Source organism: Perognathus longimembris, chromosome 13 (genome assembly GCF_023159225.1).
Source record: "Perognathus longimembris pacificus isolate PPM17 chromosome 13, ASM2315922v1, whole genome shotgun sequence".
NCBI classification, from domain to species: domain Eukaryota; kingdom Metazoa; phylum Chordata; class Mammalia; order Rodentia; family Heteromyidae; genus Perognathus; species Perognathus longimembris.
This window is the reverse complement of record NC_063173.1, coordinates 18,685,767-18,701,118: the sequence shown is the minus strand read 5'-3', so window position 1 is coordinate 18,701,118 and position 15,352 is coordinate 18,685,767. Positions and strand designations below refer to the sequence as shown.

At 46.5% G+C, this 15,352-nt stretch overlaps 1 protein-coding gene across 1 annotated transcript in view; it reads left to right on the top strand.

Moving 5' to 3' along the window:
* Window positions 1-14,955, top strand: part of Galnt18 (polypeptide N-acetylgalactosaminyltransferase 18) — a 307,200-nt gene extending 292,245 nt beyond the window's left edge. The window contains exon 11 of the mRNA XM_048361612.1: window positions 14,534-14,955. Coding sequence (XP_048217569.1) covers window positions 14,534-14,680 — 147 coding nt within the window. The 3' untranslated portion in view covers window positions 14,681-14,955. The remainder of the gene's footprint in view (window positions 1-14,533) is intronic.
* Window positions 14,956-15,352: the final 397 nt, after the last annotated feature.

Here is a 15,352-nt window from a genome sequence, read left to right as displayed (position 1 = left end):
TGTCTCGTAGCATAAAGTGACCGAGGCCCCTGACTCATTCATCCTAGCAAGTCTGCTTCTGTCTTGGTGAGAAAGATGGCTGATGAGGTAGATTAGAGCAAGCTTTCCGAGTTGACCACCTTGCTTCCAGAGTGGTGGTGTTACACTCCCCTGTCTCTGGGGCCTAGTCACAGGCATGGGACACCTTTGACTTGTGATTTTAGTATGAGAGCCAAGACTTAACAGACCCTTAGTCAAGTTCTATCCTGAACGGCAAGTTCAAAACAAGGTCATCAACCTAGGGGGCTAGAGAGGAACAAGATGCCAGGGTAGGGTTTGGTGAACCCAGGAAAGGAGGTGTGGGAGAGGAACAAAGGGAGCTAACTGGTCGCACTTCTGGGTTGGGTAGAGGACACCTGACCATTCTGAGAACTTCATCTAGGCCTGCACAACGTGTGGATGAGAGGAACAGCGAAAAGGAACAGCTTTCAGGGCACTCATAACTCCTGCCCCTGCACCTTCTTGCCTATGAAACCTTTGCCATGTGGTGTGAATTGTAATGATCAATCCCAATAAGAATAATAGCTAACCCCAGTGTCAGTGGCTCATGCTTGCAATCCTAGCTACTCAGGAGGCTGAGTTCTGAGGATCATGGCTCAAAGCCAGCCAGAACAGAAAGTTTATGAGGCTCTTATCTCCAGTTAACCACCAAAAAGCGAGAAGTGGAGCTGTGGCTCAATTGATAAAGTACTCGCTTTGAGTAAAAAAGTTAAGGCATAGTGCCCAGACCCTGAGTTCAAGCCTTAGGACAAGTATGGACATACAAAAAAAAAAAAAAAGAATAACAGCTAATATTTTCCATACTTACTATGGGACAGACTCTAGACACTTTGCATATATTTGGTTTGCTGTTGTTATTGTTTATTTGTTTTTTGTGCCCCTCCTGGGGCTTCAACTCAGGGCCTGTGCACTGTCATTGAGCTTTTTGTACAAGGCTAATGCTATAGCACTTCAGCCACAGCCCTACTTCTGGGTTTGGGGTAGTTGATTGGAGATTAGAGTCTCATGGACTTACCTGCCCAAGCTTGCTTCAAACTTCCATCCTCAGATCTCAGCCTCCTGAGTGGCCACTGAGTCCTGGCATGTATTTCGTTATTTTCATCTTACAACAATGTGTGATCAGAATCATTACTCTGACTTTATAGATGAGGAAACAGGCACAGAGAAGACAATGGACATGCCTGACAGGTTTGCATTTTTAATCATGGCAGGATTCTAGAAGTGAACCCTTTTCCTCTCACCGACTGACAGAGTGAGACCTGGAGGTGTGGTTAGGAATGGCAGCTCGGTTCTTGCTGGGGAAGAATGGCTGCTTCTTCCTGGCATGGGCCTAGTGAGACCAGGCTTACAGGCTGCAGACCTCAAGGAGATCATCTCTCACCACAGTCCAGGGAGCTGAGCAAGGCTGACTTCACTGGAGTAAGATAGAGTTTATGCCTGACACTTCGCATGCTACAGGGGCTGCTCCATGCTGCCTTTAACCAGGTCTGCTGGGCCTTAGTGTTCAGCTTCCTTCAGGGGACTGAGAATAGGGTAGTTGAGGGATTTGGGGCTGGTGGAACAGGAACAGGACAAAACTAGTCAGAAGACAGGGTAGTTCACTAACCTGGAATGTTCCAAGTGTGCCAGAGCATGCTCCATTTAGGAAGAACCATGGCTTTTCCAGGGAATAGAAGAGTGTGCGTCAAAGGAGTGAGTCATCAAATCCTGGGCAGTGTCATCACATGCAGTGCCATGGTGGGGAGCAGCAGAGAAGAGGCTGGGAGGGTCACCCCAGTTCACAGAGGACAGGAGGCCTGGTGGACTTGGTTGAGAGATAAAAATGTACCACCTCAAGACATAGTTAGGGTCTAGGCTCTTGAAAGTTCACTCTGGTAGAGCTGAGCTAGACAAGGAGATTCTAGAAAGGGAAAGAAGATGAAGACCTAGCAGGAGCTAGGTTTTGAAAGTTCAGCCATTCTCTCCTGAAGCTCAGGCTTAGGTGATGAGGGCTGGGGAGTCCTGGGATAGGCAAGTGTGCTGTTTTGTCTTCCTGTCTGAGGAAGGTAAAGAGCGGCCTCTGGGCTGTTCTGCCAAGGATCTGAGATGCTAGGAATTTAGTGTCCCTTTGATAAAAATAATTCTCATAGAATTAAATGCCTTACAAATGAGGCAATGTCATTCTTTCTGATAGAAGCACAGAATTCCATTTCTTGAGGGACATCTATTGAGGGACATCTTGGTTGGTCCCATATTTTAGTTATGATAAATAAATTTGCAATGAACATGGTTGTGCTGGTAGCTTTAGTATGATCTTGTTTGTGATCCTTTGGGTAAAAGCCCAAAAGTAGGGTTGCTGGGTCATAAGGGAGCTCTATGTTTAGTCATTTGAGGAACCTCCATACTGCTTTCCAGAGTGGTTGAACAAGTTTATACTCCCACCAGCAGTGTAGTAGTGTTGCCTTTTGGCCACATACCTGCCAGAATTTGTTGTTATTAGTTTTCTTGATAAAGGACATTCCTACTGGAGTGAGGTAGAATCTCAATGTTGTTTTGATTTGCATTTCTTTTACGGCCAGGGATGTTGAGCACTTCTTCATGTGTCTATCGGCCATTCTCATTTCCTCTTCAGAGAAGTCTCTCGTCTTTAGCCCACTTATTAAGGGGGCGCAATTGTTTCTTTGAGGATTCGTTTTGAGGGAACTTAATATTTTGAGTTCTAAGTATATTTTAGATATGAAGCCCTTGTCTGATGTATAGTCAGTGAAAATCTTCTCCCCAGCTGTGGGCTTTCTATTTATCTTGCAAGCTATGTCCTTTGCTGTGCAGAAGCTCTGCAGTTTGATGCAATCCCATTTATCCAACCCTTCTTTGATTTGTAATGTTTCTGAGTCTTTAGTAAGAAAGTTTTGACCTGTGCCAAGGAGCCCAAGTGTTTCTCCTGTTGCTTCCTGTAATGTTTTCAGGGTATCTACTTTTACCTCAAGGTCTTTGATCCATTTGGAATTGATTCTGGTGCAGGTTGATATATAAGGATCTGGCTTTAGTTTTGTTTACAGGTATTTAACCAATTTTGCCAGCACCATTTGTTGAAGAGGCTGTTTTTCTTCCATCCTATTTTTTTGGCTCCCTTATCAAAAATTAGGCGCCCATAGGTCAGGTTCATTTCTGGGTCTTCAGTTCTATTTCATTCATCCCCAGGCCTGTTCTTGTACCAGTACCAAGCTGTTTTTATTACTATAGCTTTGTAATAGAATTTGAAGTTTGGTGTTGATATTCCTCCAGCACTTTTCTTCCTGCTGAAGATTGTTTTTGCTCTTCAGGGTTTTTTATTGTTCACATCAATTTTTGGGTTGCTTCCTCTATTTCATTAAAGAATGGTGTTGGGATAGTGATGAGAATTGCATTGAATTTGTAGATAGCCTTTGGCAGTATTGCCAAGACTTGAAAAAAATCATACTAAGTGAAGTGAGCCAGACCCAAAGAAACATACACTGTATGTCTTCCATCTTTGGTAATAATTAGTATATTTCTAGGATAGTCCTAGCAGAAGATCACAATAGCTGAATAGCTATGTACATATGATCATATAAGATGATACTAAGCAAAATGAACCCCAAGATATTGAAATAAGTGGTTTTTCATTGTTATTGTTATTTAATGTACTATGTGAAATTATTTTTTTCTTGTGTTTTTCTTCCCTATGGTTTAGCCCCTGTTGTCACTGTACTTGAATTTGGTACCCTGGGTATTGTATATTCATCTATCTGAATTAGGAAAGGGAAGGAAAGCATCAAAATGGTGAGACAAAGGGTAAAAGGTGAATCAGTGCAACAGTGATACTTACAAGACAGTATGTTGGAAATGTGGAAATTAACAACTCAGGATGGGAGGGATTGGGGAGGAGGGAAGGTGGAAGAAAAATGAGGGACGGGATAACAAGTTTGACAAGAAATGTGCTCACAACCTTATGTATGTAACTGTAGCCCCTCTGTACATCACCTTGACAATAAAATTAAATTTTAAAGAAAAGAATTAAATGCCTAGCCCCCTCAGGAAGAGGCCTTGCTCCACCACAGGCTGTGGAATCAACAGAGCTCTGTCTGTCTCTGTGCTTCAACTGCATCAAAGAAACCCCCAAACCCAGCTCCCTTCTTCCTTAATCTTGGGGTGCAGCTTGAACAGCCAGCCCCAAAGGCTTCCCACTTGAATGAACCTAGCCACCAACAACACACTCAGAGCTAGAAGGTGGCACTCTGGAGCTTGGGCAGTTTTCAGTCATTTGGACATATATCTAATTAAAACTCCCAGAGTGCTTTGGCAACTACATCTTTGATCTCTCTACCAAAGGGAACTGTTTGGAAGTAATATTTTTTTTAAATTCCTAATTTGCAAACTCAGAGTAACCGCTCTCATTTGGTGTTTAATAATTAACACATTGCAATTTTTGCTTAATGCAAAAGTATCAGTCTTTATCAAGTGACCTGAAATCTGTCCTCAAGCCCTCATTGATAAGGGCTCTCTGTTCACAAGAGGAAGCCTGGAGCCTTTTACATGATTAAAACCTGGGCTAATTTTCTTGCAACAGGTTTTAATCTCTGCAAAGTACACAGGAATCCAACCAAGTCTAATGATCTGCTATAAACATTGGGCAGGAAGGAGCTTTCACTGGGTTCACTTCAGATCTCCTTTCTGGTTGTGGACTGTATTATTTACTCTCCTGAGGACCACAATTAAGCTCCACAGCCACTCAGACTGAATTGCAAAATAATGTAGAGTGATTCTTGTAGAGGCTCCTACCAAAAAAAAAATGGGCATTTGCATATCTTACTGTTCTCTTTCCTTTTCTGATTTTATGTTTAACAAATCAAATGCCTGTCCTCTAACCCCTGCGAGCTATTTTGAATTTCTAATGCTTCAGGCAGAACCAGGATAGTGTTAGATACTGACACCCAGAAGCCACATTTGATGAAAACATCTCCTGGCAACCATGATGTATGGGGCTCTGATGAGCAATTTTCTGATGATGAACATTCTTTCCTTCCGTCATTCATCAAACATTTATTGAGCATGGGGGTTTGGCAGGAGGGACACAGATATGAATCAGCCTCGGCCTCTGCCCTCAAGGAGCTCGTGGGCATGTAAACACACAACAAAACAGGCTGATGCGAGCAGAAACAGCGGTGTGCACTGCTCTGGCAGCTCGGGGGTGACGGGCTCCTTCTGTAGAATTCAGGGTCAGCTTCATATGCACAGCTTGTTCGATCTGAATCTTGAAAGTTGGAGAGACAGTTCCCAGGCACAGGAAGGGAGAAAACTCCAAGTAGAGGATCTGCCTAGGTAAAGGCATAAAAGAATAGAGGACATTGGAGGAATATGAATTCACTCTTTGGTGTGGGTGAAATTTACAGTCTGCCATGGGGCATGTGGGACTTAGAACCTAAGATACAAGTGGGGACAGTTGACCGATTGATGGTGTAGGGGGTCGGGATTGTTACAGACATGCCAAGAAGTCTGATCCTCACTTTAAAGCAAAAGGAGGGGCTAAGGAGGGTCTTATAAATCATAGGTTTCTGCATTGACCCATTTTTCATTACTATAATCAAATACCTGAGGCTGGGTACTTAAAAAGATATAAAGAAAATAAGCTTGTGTAATTTATAGTTTGGATGGCTAAAGAGCATGGCACTGGCATTAGCTTAGCTCTAGTAAAGGCCTCATAAAGAATGGGATCGCCATGACAAGAGAGAGAGGGAGTTCTTGTGGGAGGGGGGAAGAGATGGCACCTTGAGGAGGAAAGCCAAAGCATGACTTACAGCTGAGGTTCTCTTTCATAATTCCTTGCTCTCATGAGAACTAACTTAAAGTCCTCGGGGAGCTACAATAATCCCTTCAGAGGGCAAGGCCCTCAGTGACCAAAAGGCCTCCCAGCAGGCTTCACCCCTTAAAGGTCCCATGACCCCAACTACTACACGAGGAGGACTCAGTCCCCAACACATGAACACTTGAGAAACAAACCACATCCAAACCACAGCAGTTTCCTCGGTGGTATCAGAACAAAACCCCAAGTGGCAGTGTGGAGAGTGGATTGGAATAGAAAAGACTGGAGAAGGGGAAGCGAACTAGGGAGGAGGCTGCTCCATCATCACCAAGGGAGGTTAGGGGGACTGGATTACCTTAGCATTGAGGGTCAGGTAACAGTTGAGGAGGACTCTGAGAGACAGTCCTGTGGTCTGTTGGGCATAGTGTTGGATTAAGTGGTATCATTGGGGGTTATTAGTCCAGATCCACTCCCAGCCTTGGGTTTAAAAAAATAGTTGGTGGGTGAACAGTATTGACCATCCTCAGCTCAAGCTGCACATACATCTCTAAGTGGCCAACACAGCACATAATGGAACCTCATTAACACAAAAGGTGGTAGTTGTTTACTTCTGTGATTTCTCTTACCATGACTCCCTGCGAACTAAAGAATTTCCAACACCAAGTCCCCACTGGGGTTGTAAATCCATAGGCTCTAAGTATTTCTTTCAACCTTCTGTGAGCTCCTGAGGTTTGAAGGAGTCTTGAGTCTGTGATGCAGGGTTAGTAGAAGGAGCATTTGATGTCTGAGCCCTGGATTTGTGGAGGGAGGAGGCAGCAGATGTCAGGTGTGTGTGGAGAGGAAGGTGATGGCAGGACACCCATGGAGCAAAGCCATCTCCTGCCCCTCACTGGCAAGGAGACCCACTCGCCTCCTCGACCTCCATGATTCATATGCTTAAGCAGATGCTGGAGTCCTCTCCTCAGAGATGGGACTCCGAAGGAACTCTCTCGGAAGATTGATGATGTGTGTCCTCCAAGTTCCAAGTTCCCCATGGCCTGCCTGTTGTTAGTTCATGGGTACAGTTGAAGAAATAAGGCCTATTGAAGACCAGGAAGACCATTGAGCTCCATTTAGTATTTGAAGGGCAGCCTTGTAGGAGACCAAGCAGGCTGGTCCCATGTGGATCTGAGGTAGGACCAGAGCAGGGAAATCGACAGCCGCCTTCTCACTGCCAAAGTTGGCCATGAGGTTGGAGACTAGGAGAGGCCAAGCCCAGGGATCCACACATAGGCCCCACAGTTCTACGTGGAGTTGGACTGCATGGCTTTAAAGTTGGCCAGTTCTGAAATTCTGACACTCTAAGGTCTTGAAATTAGATTGCAACCCCCAAGAAAGTTTATTTTTCCACCTACATGTCCCACTTGGCTAGCTTATATACAAAGTACCATAAACTTGAGAATGAACTGAACTCCTTAGATGAGAGTCTTCATCTCAATTTCACCCATTCTTCCACCTTGTGCCCTTCTCTTCTATCAGCCAGTAGGCTGGAGGGTGACTCTGCATGTTCTGCTTTCTAAAGCTCCCCTATTAAACAGAAGCTTGGGACAGAGGAGGCACCCAGAGTGCTGGTGGTCAAATAGAGTCCTTGTTAAAAAAAAAAAAAAAGTAGTGCAGATCCTTGAACTTGAACTTGATCCAGGACTTGAACTCAAGGCCTGGGCATGGTCCCTTAGTTCTTTTTCCCTCAGGGCTATAGCTCTACCACTTAAGACACAAGTCCATTTCCACCTTTTCTTGGTTAATTGGAGATAAGAGTCCCCAAAATTTTCCTGTCTGGGGTGAATTCACACTGTGATCCTCAAATCTTAGCTTCCTAAGTAGATAGGATTATGGCACCTGTGACTGATGAAAAGTTTTATAAATCTTAAAGTGCTCCTATTAGGTTTGTAGGAAGCCCAGAGACAAACAAACCTCTATCTTTGACTGTTTTCAGATGCATGCATGCTCACTGCAAAATCGTCATCATCATCATCATCATCATCATCATCATCATCATCAACATCACCACCATCATCTTAACACGCACTTCTCCCTCTAAGTCCAGATTTAGGGGAAGGATGTGGACAGATTATGTGCTAAACAGATATGCATGTTGTATGGAGCGGAGAACAAATTTGTATGAAATTTTAAAACAAGCAGGTGGATTTGATAGAATGTCAGAATATCCTTACTTTCACACTGCCTCCGACTCTGAGTTCTTTGTTGTTCACGTTGGCCAGGTCTGGCTGGGAGTCCACAGGCACAGGGCGGGCTTCCGGTGTCAGGCCCGGGCTTCACTCATCCTCTGAGCAGCATTTGTGCATTTTCCAAATAGGGGATGTCAAGGATAGCAACAGAGGTGTCTGTCAATGCCAGGAAGGAAGAGTTTTGTGGAGTGCAGGGACCCTGCTTGGAACAGGGTGTATGGGGCTCAGAGCCAAGCCTGCCTGTCGCAGGATGGCTGGCTCTGACTTGTGGGGTCTAATTTGATAATTTGATGCAAGATGACTAACCCAGGCAAAAACAAACCTATTTGCTGAGTACATTTCCCAAGGAGCACCACTAATCCTGCCAAAGAATTCCTCCTCATGCAGGGAGGCAGAACGCTTGACTTTCTCCTGCTCCAATCCCAGAGTGCTGTCAGCAAGTCCAACTGCAAGAACCTTTTGTGCTGAGAGGAGAAGGCTATAATCGGGCATCCCATTACGGCTGTGGAATAAAACAGCTTTTCATTTCCATGTCATCGGAAGGGGCAAGTGTGGAACTGTCCAGTTTTGAGGGACTGACAAAGCTTTGTTTAGGCTCTAAACGTTTTCTTGGTTATTTTTAGATCATAGCAGTCAGCGTTTCCCTGTTCCTTCTCGTTTCACAAAATGAGGGACAAGCCCAGTGTGACAGCCCAGCAGCAACAGAATTGGCTGAGGTGATAAAAATGTACCAGGCATTTCTGTGATGTTTACTATGCTCCAAGCACTAGGTTAGCTTGACACAGGCATTACTCAATAACCCTGATGGGGCTATGAGGCACTAACCAGCATCACACCCATTTCACAGATGAGGAAACTGAGGCACAAAACCTAAGTAATGAAAGTCATGTCTGGGAATTCAGACTCTCTGTCTGGGCTTTACACACAACAGTGGGTTTGATTTTCATCCAGAATGGAATTTGGGGCTGAGATCCTGCTAAGTCCGGCTCAGGTAGATGTGAACTGGCTGTATCCCCACCTTCTCAGCAAATTCTAGCCATCCTGCTGTCTCCATATGTCTTCACCAGCCTTCAGACAATTACCTCCATCACCAGCCAGCCAGTGAATCAGAGTGAGTCCCAGGGAGATTCTTAGACATAGGTGAGTCCCCTTTAAGAAGGAAAACACTATAGGGCCGATTGAACCAATCAATGGGGTGTTGAATATTCATACCACTGAAAGACCATTTTCCTCTACAAAAGACTTAATCTTGGGGTTTCTTTAACTAGCCTGAACATCCCACCCATGCTTTGAAGTATTTGATTACTAATCATTAACTACTTAACCTGGAAACATCTGAGCCTAAGACCCATAGGGCTGCTTGCCTGTGGAAACTTTAATTAGCAAGGATAGTGGCATTGGGAGCTATAAAATAAGCTGAGAAGTCTTCAGAACTTGGGGTTCAGCACACCCAGGCTACTCGTGAGTACTTTCATTGCTCATGAGACCAGCCTGAGCTGGTCCACTGCAAGCTCCACTGAAGGAGCAAATGACTTGTGGGCCCAAGTCTTTCCTGAGAGTCATGGCTTCTATGGGGTCCTCCATGGGTGGTCTCAGAGAAACACTACCAGCCCAACAGCACCTGGGAACACCTCATTTCAAACCTAGCGATAGACAGTTTTTCCAAGCGCTCGGAACTCCTTTCTAATCATTATACCTACCCATGATCCCCAGGAGGAGTTGGGCCAGTTTGCTGACAGCATGTCACACCAACACACATTTGGGGAAACTGAGGCAAGGAAAATAAGCTTGGCTCTGTGCCCTGAGGTGCTCATGGACTGTGACTTCCACATGTCCGGACATGCAGCAGTTCTGCATGCTGTGATGTGAATTGAGTACCCCAAATTGCTCGCTCTGTCCCCCGCAAATGAGGTGAAACCTGGAGTAGCTCAGCCACCCATGGGACCATGTGGCCAAGGGCTGGGAATAGGTTGTGTGTACCCCAATTCTGCAGTCACGCTCACAGTGGGGTGTAGAAAAAGTGAAGCTGAAGGGGGGTGTGCACACCCAGCTCTGGGAATTATTATCATTCTTAATTCTATACGTTAGACTTTTATTTAACGACTATTTCCATATTTAATTTGGTTTCTATTCCAATTTAGCTCTCTGTATGTGTGTGGCTTCTCTCCTGCCAGGTTTAATTGCCCTTATTTAAATTCTTTAATTAAAAGTATTGTGTGTTTCCAGATCCTATAGTTGTAAGTATTACACAAATAATTTAGATGACTGCCTGGTAAACCAAGTGATGGTAACCCTGCCCAGGGGAGCGGGGCAGTAGAGACTCGGCCTCCTGTCCCAGCCCCAGGACAAGGGGCTGAGAGGCTGTGGGCCAGCCCTCCCAGTTAGGGAGTTTTAATAGTTGCCCCTCCCTCCCTCCTTTTCTCCCTCCTTCCCTTCCTTCCTCCTTCCCTCCCTCCCTTCCTCCTTCCCTCCCTTCCTCCCTCCCTCTCTCCTTCCTTCCTTGCTTCTTTCCTTCTTCCCTCCCTCCCTCCCTTTCTCCCTCCCTCCTTCCCAGGTGCTAACCCAACTCAGCTCCCAGAGTGGCCTGGTTCACCTGTCAGTTAGACATGGCAGTGAGCTAACCTATTCCTCAAGCAAAAACCAATGTCTGTTCAGTGGCTCACAAGACCACATCAGCTCCTCACCCTCACCCCTTGGATCTCAATGTCTCCCTCCTTCCCCATGACTGCTTTCCCCTCAATATACAGGAATCCTCTGATCACCTCACGTCACCTGCTGATGCAGGAGCTTTGTGCTAAAACACAGGAGCTCCCCAGGTAACCCCTGGGTAACCATGTCTTTGCCCAGCCCTCATCTCTGACTGACTATGGCTTGCAACTGCTGCCTGCCCCTTGCTCCCAGCACTCCCAAGTCTCCTTCTCAGCTCCACAATTTTGTGTGCACCTCACCTCCTATCACACCATGCAATTTGTTATCTGTTCTCCCTCCTAGAGTGTGGACCCCACAGAAGTGTATATATTTCTCTTGTTGAGTCATTCATACCTGGGGTGAATGAGAGATGAGAATCCTGGTATACAGTGGACATTCATTGTGTTTGCCAGGATGGTGAAAAAAATGATTGAATCCTGGTCTCTGACGTGAACCATCAAAGCAAACAGGCCAAATGGGCTCTTGTTCATTGAGATGACCTTCTTCTTCAACCTTGGGTACCGCCAGCTTCCTCATTTTGAACCACAACCTCAAAGACAAGCATGGGGTGGGATAAATGATGGATGGCACTGGTTGCTTCTCTAGGAGACACCCATGAGGAGACAAATGTAAGGAACTCCCACCCTAAGCTTCCAGCCTTATTTAGCAAGGGACCCTGGACACGCCTCCCAACTGCCCTGGGCTATGGATTCTTTCTATCCTAACCTCTCAGAGCTACATGGGCTTGAGTCTGGAAAGCATATTTACTTCAGGCAAATAGCAAATGAGCACCAACTACCACAAGTTTTAGCTTTGCTGCAGAGCCAACAAGTAGAGATACAGAGGAGAGCAGGCTGCTCCCGAGGCACTGAATGAAGTTGGTGAGTGGAGGAAAGGGAGGCTCCTTTGCACATTTGGTGCATGGAATTTTTCCAGTGAGAGAAAGTGAGCTCAGCATCTTCTCAGGAGGAGATGTAGAGGTCAGATGAGGGCAGTGCTTGTGGCCTGTGCCAGCTCTACCACTCTACCCCTCACCCCTCCCCAGATGCTCAAGGAGCATCCAGGGTCCCCTCCCTATTCAAGAAGATGCTCATCACTCGGCCTCAGGAGAGGAAGCTCTTGGCCCCATCCCCTGCCTTCCATGGACAGTCCAGATATTCTCATGAGAGCTACGTTCCTTCCACCCACTCCAGCCCTGCTCTGGGCCTCCAGCCACTTCTTTCACATTCTTATAAGAGGCCAAACTGGCTTTTTCTGCCACAGGATTACACACTTCCGGTCTGTCCAGTGCAGAGGGCATGGGAGGCATAAGAGGGCCTGGGAAATGTCAGCCTTGACTCTCCGAAAGGGGCTTTACTTCTCAGAGACCTCTGCTTTCCCCTCCCCCTCTCTCCTTGGCAAGGAGCCCAAGGAAGGCTGAGAATGTAGATGGTGGGAAAGGAAGGGGTTGAGGCTACCTCTGTGTTAGACAAGATTGTCCAAGCCCCAGTGGTCCACAGGCTGTGGAGAATCCTCACCTGGCCTGGGCTATGAGGATGTGTGGATCAGCCAGAATCTGCAGCATGGGTGGGATGTGTAGTCCAGCCCCCGTTCTGTGTGCTGATGCAGGGAGCCACCTCATCTCCACTTGCTGCTTCAGAGCTGATGGAGTTTCCCATCAGTCCCTCTGCCCGTCCTCCCAGGAATCAGGACAGAAAGTATCTAGTGACCCTCTAGACAAAGCAGAAGATAAAAGGCTTGTCTCAGGCCTGCAGCTGACACCAGAAGAGAAGTCCTGGGTCCTGCTATCCCCTTTCAGCCTCACACATCCAGTTACAGTGAAACTTGCTTAGGCTGCTTTTGCTCCCTGGACCTGAGCACTGCGCCTGGCCTCCTCCACCAGACAGCTGACTGGCTGGCAGCACCGTTTGGAGGGGCTAGTGGAGACTGGCCACAGGACTACTTAAGAAGCATCAATGGCACAGGCTAGCCTGGTGTGGCCACAGATGTGCTCTGGCTTTGGGGCTATAAGTTTGACATGGAGCTGTGAGAATCTAGGCTAGAGGAGTGAGGGCTTTTTTTTGGAGCAAATGTCACAGGGAATGCCTCTGACTCCAAAAGGCCAGGCTTTGAGGAACAGCATGGGGACCCAAAAGGCTGGAAGGACAGCTCGTACCATACATGGTCATGGCATCATGGAATCAGGACTGATTACCAAATGTGCCGTTTCCTTGGCCATGTTTAAGAAGCTTCTTGTCCAGTGTGAGTGTGTGGTGGCCCTCATTCTGAGGTTAGTTCTCAGCAACAGGAAGTAATGGGAGTGTTGAAGTCCGGAAATAAGCCATTAGAGCACCCAGAAGCCTCCTCTTTTGTCTCCTGCCAATCATTTTCCCACCTTCTCAACAAAGGGGACAACATTCCTAACCAGTCAGGACTTTAGCCCCATGCTTTTATTTCAGAAGGTTTTTTAGTTTGTTTGCTTTTTAAATAAGTACAAAGATGTCTGTAGTTGTTTTTCTGGCTTCTTTTTGTTCCACATTACATGTGTGAGATTTTTAGAGCATCTTGATCTAGTTCAGGATGTGCTTGAACTCCCCATCTTCCTGTCTCAGCCTTCTGAATGCTGGGATTAGAAAGGTATCACCATGCCCAGAATTGTGAAATTTATTTTTATTGAGCTAACTAATTTTTATTGCTCTTTAACAGTATATAATTATACCCCAAGCTATTCATCCATTCTACTTTTAGTAGATATTTGGGACGCTTCCAGACTGGAGCTTTTACACATTGTGTCTTAGAAAGCACTGGAATACAGGTTTGGGTGTGCACACATTCCTGTTAGATATCAGCCTAGGCATGCAGTTCTTGGGTCATGAGAAATATATGTTCACTTATATGAGATATTGCCAGTTCCCCAGAGAGTTGTGAAAACTGTGCCTCAAGTCCTCTTGAGATGTCTCTGGTTGCCATGGGGATGATTGTGGCCCACTCAAGATGACTTCATTACAAAAGAGGCCTGCCAGCTCCCTCTCCCACAGTGCACTGTGCACTGCGAGCTGGAGAAGACCCAGAATGAATAGCACCAAGCCAGCTGGGCACATTTGGGATAGTTCAAAGGAAGAGAGGTAGAAAAGGCTTCCTAGAGCCAAATCTAGGTTAGAAACATGGCTGACTTCTGTAGCCTCCTTTAGAAGCATGGAGAAGGTCCATAGGCCCACAGCAGAATTTGTTCCAAGTGCAGGAGCCCTGAAATAATGTGTATGAGTCCAGAAAACTGAAAGGAGTTTGATCTTGTTTTAACCAAAGATGTGGATGTGGGGAGGAGTTCAATACAAGGCTGGAGAAAAGCACGGTGAGCAGCCACGAAGGCCTCCCATGATGCTCTGAGGCACTTGGGCCTCGTCTTCCAAGCTCTCCCTTTTAAGGCTGGGGCATTTGATCAGGTGAGTTATAACAGTGACCGCCAACTGGAGCTCCCATCATGGCAGAAGGACAAGGGGCCAGTTGTAGGCATGAGGAAAGTAGACTTGGCAAGATACTAAGGAGAAACAGACTAAATGAAAGTGTCCAGGCTTTCCCCACAAATACCAAGTGACGGCCATGATGGGAGACACAATGGGTTAGATTCTATGGAAAGAGGAGTCATACATTCAGTCTTGGCAAATAGATCATGTGAAGGAGCCTGGGTTCATGGGCATGGTGGCCCCCAGATAATTCCAGCCCCAACCAGCCACTTGGACTCCCCATATCTCCCTGAGTTGCCCGTGTGTCCTCTGACACTTCTGTCCACTGCTCCTAGGGAGGCCCCATCCAGAACCGCAAGTCCAAGCGCTGTCTGGAGCTGCAGGAGAACAGCGACCTGGAGTTCGGCTACCAGCTGGTACTGCAGAAGTGCTCAGGCCAGCACTGGAGCATCACCAATGTCCTTCGGAGCTTGGCATCCTGACCTCCAAGCTGCCGCCAGCCGCCCCTTTGCTACTGTGTAGCATTTGCTGCAATGTCGCCTGCTGTCCGCGTGGGGTTGTTTGGAGTCTGGGGGTGCGAGGTTAGTGGGCCCTCTCCACAGAGCTTTTTATTTCCTATTCAATTTTCACGGAGTTTATAGAAAGATGCTGGGTGGTGGGTGAGGGTAGAATAATATCCTAAACTATTTTGCAACTGTAAATAGGGGACATGGAAAATATTTATAACTGACAATAAAATACGGTTGATTAAGAAAAAGGGGTTTTGCAGTCCTTTGGTTTCTCATGGAGGTGCATGCCTGGGTCATCTGAACTCGTAGCCAGAGTCAGGTCCTTCTTCACCCTTGTTGCATCTCATCTCTGAGAAAGGAGGCTTGAAACAGCTGCAAACAGTGGGAGCTTGTTCAAGCTGCTACTTTGCTTTGTGAGGTCCAAGGCAGCAAAAAGGGCCACTCAGACTTCAGCCTCCAGCCCTGAGGAAATGTCCCTTCCTCTCCCTCCCTGCAGAAATCACCACTACCCATTGGTCACTGGGCTGGCAACTGCTGGCTACATTTCTCTTCCCTGAAAGCACCAAGTCCTCTCTTGTTCTTGCCAACCTGTGCATTGCCCAGCCGCTCCACACAACAACTGCCTTTATCCAGTTGCTAAGACCA